General features: G+C 32.5%; 1 protein-coding gene across 1 annotated transcript; it reads left to right on the forward strand.

Moving 5' to 3' along the window:
* Positions 1–991: 991 nt before the first annotated feature.
* LOC127711925 (uncharacterized) lies at positions 992–9924 on the forward strand. The gene is made up of 4 exons (XM_052218086.1): positions 992–1117; positions 2221–2303; positions 8070–8163; positions 9709–9924. The coding sequence occupies exons 1-4, from the start codon at positions 1000–1002 to the stop codon at positions 9834–9836; spliced, it is 423 nt and encodes a 140-aa protein (XP_052074046.1). The 5' UTR covers positions 992–999; the 3' UTR covers positions 9837–9924.
* Positions 9925–10831: the final 907 nt, after the last annotated feature.

Below are 10831 nucleotides of genomic sequence, written 5' to 3' on the forward strand. Positions count from 1 at the left end.
GCACATTTGACTCTACTTTCTAAATTTTTTTTAATTCTTGTTACTAAAACTACTGTTGCCTGAATGTCAATTTGGAACGAAGAAATGTAAGTTTGAAATGAGAACAGATCTACCGGTCATTTGTATTATAAACATCCTTATATCGATGTACCTGTATGGGAAATAACCTTCAAAAATTTAAAAACAAACTTAACATTTTAAATAGGTAAAAAAGATGTTTGACAAGAATTGATACACTAAAACACACCTCTGTTATCACATGTTTTGTTTTTGAAGTGATTGATAGGGAGAAACTATTACAAAATCCGGTTCACAAATGTATATATAAACGTGTTAATAATTCAAACAAAGAAACATTTCTCTATTCAATAACTTAAGGTAAGATAAACGTTGTGTTTCAATGTTTAATCAGCATTTTGTTTTCATCTTTTTTTAATATATGACATGTATGATATAGTTGTATTTCACTGTCAAAACCTGTTCTAATTCCAAAAATAATAGCCATGTCCATACATTTTATACAAAAAATATGCTATGTCGATAAGATTTTCGACAGTTTTGAGGTTGTTGTTGGTTCTTGTCTAAATGGATTGGATACATCTACCTTACATCTGCTTTTATTCCATTGTATTCCCATCATTAATTTACACAATTTGAACATTGTTAATTACTGTCGCCTTAATTTACTCATACCATTACGGTACCGGTGAGATTATTATATTTCGTAATTACAATTCAATTGCGTTATATATTGTGCATTGTTGATATATCATATGTGTCAATCAGAGAAAATTAAAATCGTCTTCTAAGTCCATTGTTTACAATCAACATCATTGCAAACGAAACATAATGCTTTTTGTCTTTATTATATTTTCAAATGTCTCGGATATCATTTATTACATTTTTGTAAGACATGGTTAAGAGACGTATATAATTTTAAATGACAGTCTATATATTAAACAACATACATTTGTCAGAATAATTTATTTCAGAATAACAATGAAGCTAACAATAGTGACCATCGTTTGTGTTGTGCTGATAAATTTAATTTCCGAGGCCTATGGATGTACGTGTCTTCCTGGAACAGATCAAGAAAGGTTCTGTACCGCTACATTTGGTAATATCCGTATATATTTGCAGATATAAAAGAGATTTCGATTTTATAAATTCCTCAATTTTTACATATATTGAATATCTATAATTGTAAAAGACACTAGATAACAATTATTCAGTTGGGAAACGGAAACCTATGATACTTAATTTTTCTCTTTTTAACATAAGGGTCGTCTTATACATTATGCATATTACTTGTACACTGCATCAATACAAGATGAATATGTCTCTAAAACTATTAAATCACGGTATCTTTTTTTTTTTATTTCGGGACAAACCAGCAAGATTTAGATTAGATTAATTCGGCTATTCTGTTTAAGTACTTTATGGACATAACGCTCCTAATGTTTCATCGTATTAATGCTTTCCTGTGTATCAAATGTCTAGGTTTGAGTATTCATGTTGATAAACACTCCGAAGCACGAAATAATTTAAGTGGTTTTAATTTTTTGGTTTTTTTTTTTCATATACATTCGTTTTTACTGTTTCACCGTCAATAATGAAACAAAAAACACTTCAACTCTCCGTATCGTTCCAATACAAAGAGTATCATATGCACCTTTTTCTTCCGGATAACAAAATTTATTTGGCATTTAATTTGTCCTTTTATTCCCGCGGACGTTAAGCACCCCTTTCACAATCGATCAATGAATTTCCAAATGGTACGAAATGCAACAACCTCATTATCATAATATGGCCAGGCATTTGAAATGTGTGTTTTGCAATAAACTGTCTATTTTGTAAATACTAAAACCCCATAAATAATACAGTTTCGATTGTTTGTCCAAATATTTCTACTAAAGGTACTATTTTCTAATTTTGTAATCATGTACCTTATAATGATAATTATTACAATTTTGTTCTTCTTAAATCTTATGTTAAATAAAGTCAACACTTTATTGTTATGAAAATTAAACAGAAAAAACATTACGAAAAATCAATGGCAAAGCAATGCTTTATCTATATTAAATGGTAATCTTGTTTTATCAACTCAAATCATTAAGCTGTATTCTTTGCTATTTCTATTTCTTCCATGCAGTTTTACCTATATACAACCAGTGAGGTTTTGGCCGCCATAATTTAATAAGCTATGATTATATTTTAAAGTTTCACGAGGAAAGGTCACAAGAATTAAGCATCTCAACAGTATTGAAACTGAATACACAGTGGCAGTGGATTATAATTTTAAGGTAATATATAATATGATTATTAAAAAATTCTTGACAGTTGGATTAGAGAGTTTTTAATTAATGTATATTCCATGCAGAATAAGATTTATAAGGCAATTGTTTGGTTAAAAGAATTTGTAAATGAAAATAATTATCAATATTTCAATTTATATCCTCCAAACGTTCACAAGACATCGTCTCGAAAATATCAGTATCTACATTTTTAAATTTTGTCATAAATATTTTATTTTATCCATTCAAAAAAAGTATAACAAAAATGTCGAACTTCAAATTCAAAAAAAAATCATAAAAACTGACAAAACCAAATGCTATCAATTTACGGAAAAAAGTGGAAAACAACTGCCATTTTCTTGACTTCGTACAGGCAATTTCAAAAGAAAATGGTTGGTTAAACCTGGTTTTATAGCTAGCTAAACCTCCGACTTTTGTGACAGTTATTTATAGTTCCGTCATATTGACAAAATTAGATGAACAACCCAAACAGACATACTCGGTCAATGTGACAATAAGACATACAACACAACTGACTACAAAATTCAAACAAACATACAAATAAATCTAACAAATATGCAAAAACAAGGTGTAGATAGTAAATTTGACAGTGACGCCAACAACAAAAGAATGATGTACATACTATTAACTTTCTCAATGAAGAAAAAAAATAAGTGCAAATTTGCCTAAGAATCAGATAGTGGTGAAAACATGACAAACAAAATCCCACTCAAGTTGACATTAATTTCAATGATTTCAATATAAAAATGGTAGCATACGATATAATTGTATTGCTTTGGGATACCATACGACATAATTTGTTATTTTTAAACAAAACGGTAAAACATGCTACACAGTGGAACAAGTGATAAGTATGCATGAGTTTCTTATTGATAACATGTTTGTTGAATTTGGAGGCAGATTTTTTCAACAATTGTCGGCATTCCTATGGAAATAAACTGTGCGCCTCAGCCTGCCGACCTCTTCTTATTTTCATATGAGTCGGAATTCCTTCAGCAATTTGTCATAAACAAGACGATCATAGAAGCCAGATCATTTAATATTACATTTAGATATATTGATGATGTTCTTTCCATTAACAATCTAAACTTTTCTGATTGGGTTCCATTAATATATCCTCCAAAACTAGAAATCAAAGAAACAACAGACACGGCTTCCTCCGCCTCATTTTGAGACTTATACCTCGATTTGACATCAGTGGGCATCTCAGTACCAGAATCTATGACAAACCAGACGATTTTAATTTCGAAAATATTAATCCCCCCCTCCCCACCTTAGCAGCAATATACCAATTTCACCTGCATATGCAATATACATTTTCCAACTCATACTTTGTCTATAGAGTGTCTAAATGCCTTTTTTGTCTTTGTTTAAATAGTTATTCGTTTTATAGTAATTAAGAATATAACACAATGTTGACTGCTGTACCCGAGTTTTTTTACATTTTTACCTTTTATGTCTGTTTGTTTTGTTCACACATTGTTGTCAATAGAATGAAATACTATATGACTGTCATACTAGTGAGAGGTTAAGCTAGCTAGCTATAAAACCAGGTTTAATCCACCATTTTTGACATAAGGAAATGCCTGTACCAATTCAGGAATATGACAGTTGTTTTCCTTTCGTTTGATGTGTTTGAGCTTTTGATTTTGCCATTTGATAAGGGACTTTCCGTTTTGAATTTTCCTTGAAGCTCGGTATTTTTGTTATTTTACTTTTTATGTTCAAATTGTATATAATGGTGCACGAATATAACATTCGTTTACTTTTTCTGTTCTGGTAATTCAAGATATAATTTGGTTGAAATGCACTAGAAACTAACAATTGAGGGGAGCTAACTCCGTAATTTGCTATCATTCTACCCAAAAGTTATCTAGATATTTCTCAAATTATTAGACACGCAGAAACGAAAAACTCACCATTTCTAACTCAAGATGAGGGTAACTTCAAAACAGGATGGTTATGTCAAAACCCAAATTTAAGTTGCGCTGTAAAATAGTTCCAATTTACAAAAATCTCATACTAAAAGAATTACGCATTGCGACAAATTTTGAGTAACTCAAATAATACTTTGGTGGATAGTTGATTCATTGGAAATCACTCTACATCTCCTTTTGTTATATTATATTATATATATATATTGCGGTTTTTATCCAACGCAATCATAGGTTTGAACGTTGTTTTCAATTTAGACTTGTATATATATATATATATATACAGCACAAACAACATTTTCCAAAAGACCAAAAGAGTGAAAAAGTATATTTTAACAAAACGCATTTGACTAGCAGGTCGAACAACTGATGTTCTTAAATCCTGCTGACTGCCATTGGCGATTGCCAAATAAACGGATCACAAGATGGAACAAAATAGATCTTACTAATAATGTATTACCAAACAGAAAACAATAAACTTGCGGATAAGATGGTATACCGCAAACATGAGGTGCAAAAATTTGTACACCATATCCGGATTTCGACAATTAATGTCTCTTCAGTGATGTTAGGAATCGAAACGGTATTTGGAAGGCCATATAATTTACCTCAATTTAGGATAGACTCTTGAATTTTAAAAGAGTCAAAATAGGATGAACGGATCATATAAACCCGAAGGCAAATATAGTACAAGCCCAAACGAAAAAATATAAACAAGTCTAAATTGAAAACAACGTTCAAACCTATGATTGCGATGGATAAAAACCGCAATTTTTATACGTGTGCATGCAAAGCAAATTATTTGGTAGAGGGGTCTAAATACAGCACAAACAACATTTTCCAAAAGACCAAAAGAGTGAAAAAGTATATTTTAACAAAACGCATTTGACTAGCAGGTCGAACAACTGATGTTCTTAAACCCTGCTGACTGCCATTGGCGATTGCCAAATAAACGGATCACAAGATGGAACAAAATAGATCTTATTAATAATGTATTACCAAACAGAAAACAATAAACTTGCGGATAAGATGGTATACCGCAAACATGAGGTGCAAAAAAATGTACACCATATCCGGATTTCGACAATGAATGTCTCTTCAGTGATGTTAGGAATCGAAACGGTATTTGGAAGGCCATATAATTTACCTCAATTTTGGATAGACTCTTGAATTTTGAAAGAGTCAAAATAGGATGAACGGATCATATAAACCCGAAGGCAAATATAGTACAAGCCCAAACGAAAAAATATAAACAAGTCTAAATTGAAAACAACGTTCAAACCTATGATTGCGTTGGATAAAAACCGCAATTTTTATACGTGTGCATGCAAAACAAATTATTTGGTAGAGGGGTCTAAATACAGCACAAACAACATTTTCCAAAAGACCAAAAGAGTGAAAAAGTATATTTTAACAAAACGCATTTGACTAGCAGGTCGAACAACTGATGTTCTTAAACCCTGCTGACTGCCATTGGCGATTGCCAAATAAACGGATCACAAGATGGAACAAAATAGATCTTATTAATAATGTATTACCAAACAGAAAACAATAAACTTGCGGATAAGATGGTATACCGCAAACATGAGGTGCAAAAATTTGTACACCATATCCGGATTTCGACAATGAATGTCTCTTCAGTGATGTTAGGAATCGAAACGGTATTTGGAAGGCCATATAATTTACCTCAATTTAGGATAGACTCTTGAATTTTGAAAGAGTCAAAATAGGATGAACGGATCATATAAACCCGAAGGCAAATATAATACAAGCCCAAACGAAAAAATATAAACAAGTCTAAATTGAAAACAACGTTCAAACCTATGATTGCGTTGGATAAAAACCGCAATTTTTATACGTGTGCATGCAAGCAAATTATTTGGTAGAGGGGTCTAAATACAGCACAAACAACATTTTCCAAAAGACCAAAAGAGTGAAAAAGTATATTTTAACAAAACGCATTTGACTAGCAGGTCGAACAACTGATGTTCTTAAACCCTGCTGACTGCCATTGGCGATTGCCAAATAAACGGATCACAAGATGGAACAAAATAGATCTTATTAATAATGTATTACCAAACAGAAAACAATAAACTTGCGGATAAGATGGTATACCGCAAACATGAGGTGCAAAAATTTGTACACCATATCCGGATTTCGACAATCTATATATATATATACAAGTCTAAATTGAAAACAACGTTCAAACCTATGATTGCGTTGGATAAAAACCGCAATTTTTGTACGTGTGCATGCAAAAGAAATTTCTTGGTAGAGGGGTCTAAATACAGCACAAACAACATTTTCCAAAAGACCAAAAAAGTGAAAAAGCATATTTTAACAAAACGCATTTGACTAACAGGTCGAACAACAAATGTTCTTAAACCCTGCTGACTGCCATTGGCGATTGCCAAATAAACGGATCACCGATGTAATAAATGGATCTTAATTATAAATTCAATACTAAACAGAAAACAACAAACTTGCGGAAAAGATGGTATACCGCAAACAAAATGTGCAAAGGTTTTTGTACACCATATCCGGATTTCGACAATTAATGTCTCTTCAGTGATGCTAGGAATCGAAACGGTATTTGGAAAGCCATACAATTTACCTCAATTTAGGATAGACTCTTGAATTTTGAGGAGTCAAAATAGGATGAACGGATCATATAAACCCGAAGGCAAATATAATACAAGCCCAAACGAAAAAATATAAACAAGTCTAAATTGAAAACAACGATCAAACCTATGATTGCGTTGGATAAAAACCGCAATTTTTATACGTGTGCATGCAAAACAAATTTCTTGGTAGAGGGGTCTAAATACAGCACAAACAACATTTTCCAAAAGACCAAATAAGTGAAAAAGCATATTTTAACAAAACGCATTTGACTAACAGGTCGAACAACAAATGTTCTTAAACCCTGCTGACTGCCATTGGCGATTGCCAAATAAACGGATCACCGATGTAATAAATGGATCTTAATTATAAATTCAATACTAAACAGAAAACAACAAACTTGCGGAAAAGATGGTATACCGCAAACAAAATGTGCAAAGGTTTTTGTACACCATATCCGGATTTCGACAATTAATGTCTCTTCAGTGATGCTAGGAATCGAAACGGTATTTGGAAAGCCATACAATTTACCTCAATTTAGGATAGACTCTTGAATATATATATATATATATAGGCTGCCTCAAGAAAGTGCAGAATTAATGCTTCCGAACACCCTTTTGTGGATATTAATCAATTCCTACGGTCCATGCCACCCTTTTTCTGTATTAAAAAAAACCGTTGTAACACCTCTTTTCTTCCAAATGTTCTAATAATTAATTAAAAAGAACACAATTTCATGTTAAACAACCTTCAATCATAAACTTTTATACTAGCAACGGTACCAATATTACTGCATAGATACTTTTTGACAGTTTGTATGTTTTCAGTGATGCTTGAGGTCAAAATATTCGAAATTCAAATCCTAATTAAAACGACAACGAGCTGATCAAACAAAAAAAGACCAAAAATATACCTGGAACAGGAAACAGATCTGAACATGATATAGATAGATTCCTTATTCTAAAAACGATTTAGACAAATATTGCAGCATATTTCAATTAAAGCAATATGCGAATTTTTTGCCAATACGGTAGTACTGTAACTTCATACACACAGTAGAAATCATATCAAGGGATGACAATTAAAATTTATGAGACATAATTTAAAAGCAAAGAGAGGGTTTCGTAACAAGTCGATTTTGAGCTCAAACAAAAAAATCATACCTTATTAATCTTTTCATATCTTATTTATGTTACAGATCAAAGTTCCAAGTACACTCAAAGTTCGTGCTAACAGAAGTTCAGCTGCGTGTGGGGTCAATTTTCAGAAAGGAGTTGTATATTTGATTTCAGGTGAATAATTCCATTACATTCCAGCTTGGGGAAGGGATCTGTTTTTGACTAACTTCTTCAATGAAATGTTCATCGCATTTTCTCTTTACGCGAGTCATAGAATTTTACTCCCCAATTCTGACTGGACGTGGCTTTGTACTTGTGTATCCTGCACAGCCAAACGGACGCCCCACTTTTGCAAGGGTTTTACTGGTGGTTGGAGGAAGACCATGAGTGACCATATTTCTATGTCTCAGTCAACCTAAGGGGAACAGAACCACGTGCAATGCCAAGATAAAAGATAACGTATCATGTAGTTCAATTACTTCATTTCTCTGCTGAAAGAATGCAATACAATGTAATGCTCAAAAGTAGGTAGGACCAAAGCATTAACTGCAATGATGATGATACAAACAGGAATATGGGTTCATAAGGGGGTGTATGAACCAGTTACGTATACCTATAAGGTACCAGACCACTCGATACCTGAAGCTGAGTTTACGATCAAGGATTAATCAAACAGTTGTTATATGTAAGTGAGTTTTCGTGCTTCTTGTCAATCTGATGAGTCAAGTCGTGTCCAACTAATTTTTACATTAAGTCATATTGGTTGTGATGTTACAACACTGTCCAAGGTAAGGGGAGTCTTGGCCGCTTATAAACATGTTTAACCCCACCACATTCTATATGTGCCTGATCCAAGTCTGGAACCTGCAATTTAGTGGTTGTCGCTTGTTGCTAGCCCTAATATTTATTTTTTGTCATAAATAAGACCAATGATTTTTCGTTTGAATCATTTCACATTTTGTCATGTCGAGGCCCTTTACAGCTAATTATTCGGTATGGTTTTGTGCTATGTATAGACCCTACGGTGACCTATAGGTGCTTAAATACACGTCATTTTCCATTAGTGACTAAACAGGCAAATTTTGCTAACGTGAATTCTACATGAATCTCACGCGAAATTGTTCACATGAATTTCAAGTGAATTTTACCCCCAAAATAATTTTATTGTTGAAAGATTTTAATTAAATTTGAAAATCTATATGTTATTGAACAACTCTACTTTGAACATTCATGTGAATTTCACGTGTAAAAAATGCATGTGGTAATGTATAAGCTCGTTTAAGGTGGAATTCACGTTAATTTTACGTGAGATTGACGTAAATCTCAATTTACAAGAAATTCACATGAGTGAAAAGTAAAATAACAAAAATACCGAACTCCAAGGAAAATTAAAAACGGAAAGCCCTTCATAAAATGGCAAAACCAAAAGCTCAAACACATCTAACGAAATTTCCCTTTGTAGTTGTCTTATTCAAAATCATACCACATCACCTTATTTTAAACTGTAATCGTGAATGGCTTCAGAACACACTATAGAGCTTTGTTGCTTTTGATTTGTTTCAAGTTTGATAATAGATTTATCATATAGAAACACAGAACAATGGCAACAAGAAGGATAATCTGTATCAGAGTTAGATTTCAAATGAATGAAGGTGGCAATTTATCCAACATGATAGAAACATATCATATGTATTAATGCATAACTTGTTCATATTTCAGGAACTGTAAGCAAGTCCAGATATAGAGTAACATACCTGACAAATAGTTGCCTGTGGAATCAGAAATGGCAGAGTACTAAGTCAGACACACAACAAAAACTCTTAAGTGGACAATTTAATCGTTGTTAGTCGTAATATCACAAAGACGATTAAAGTGGTTTCTGTCTAATGCTATAACTTGTTACACGAGTCATGCAAACTAGATAAATTATCGAAAAAAGTGTTTATTTGTGATAAGATAAATGATTTTACTGTAACATTATTTGTCAGAATTAAGTTATCGGTTCGATTACTGCTGTCATTTGATGGGATATTAAAAAAGGTAAAAAAAAAAAACTCCAAGGAAAATTCAAAACGGAAAGTCCCATATCAAATTGCAAAATTAAAAGCTCAAACACATCAAACGATTGGAAAACAATTGTCAATTTCTGGCTTGGTACAGGTATTTCCTTACCAATGGTGGATTGAACCTGGTTTAATAGCTAGCTAAACCTCTCACTTGTATATATGACAGTCGCATAAAAATCCAGCAAAACAAAGAGACATAAGAGAGTAAAAATGTCAACATTACTCCTATCATTCGTAGTATTTTATTTTCTTAATGGTCTAAGTTGTTGATTTACAAATATCATTAGCCTGTCAACTGTAATGGTTCTGGAATTAAGCCCAGCTCGTTGCGCGGTGTTTGTGACTTCTATATTTATTGACAGGAATAGCAAGTTTTTAGTTCCTGGTGATTGTCTCCGGGTAATTCAGCGTTTTCCATATAAAACAAATATCTAGTATATTGATAATTTAAAAATGAACAGCCAAATTAGAGTACACAAAGGAACAGAGTTAAGGTATAGCACCGTAAACCCAAAAAAACACAACCGAAGCCAAGTGGTTAATGCTCTGTTTTCCAAAATTCGGGTAACTGTTGATGTTGCATATTGTATATACTGTGGATTCATTTACTTTCGTAAAGATCTCCGTCGGCTGACATTATAAGATCTCCGTCGAATGTTAGCAGCCTTTCTAGTGAAGAGATATTTTAAAGTCAATATCAACTTATATCGAATTACAAATGTAGTAGTACTTTCTAGGCTAATAAAACACAATAGTTCTTCTGAGGTGGATTCGTT

The sequence above is a fragment of the Mytilus californianus genome, unplaced genomic scaffold, assembly GCF_021869535.1.
Source record: "Mytilus californianus isolate M0D057914Y unplaced genomic scaffold, xbMytCali1.0.p SCAF_8, whole genome shotgun sequence".
NCBI classification, from domain to species: Eukaryota; Metazoa; Mollusca; class Bivalvia; order Mytilida; family Mytilidae; genus Mytilus; species Mytilus californianus.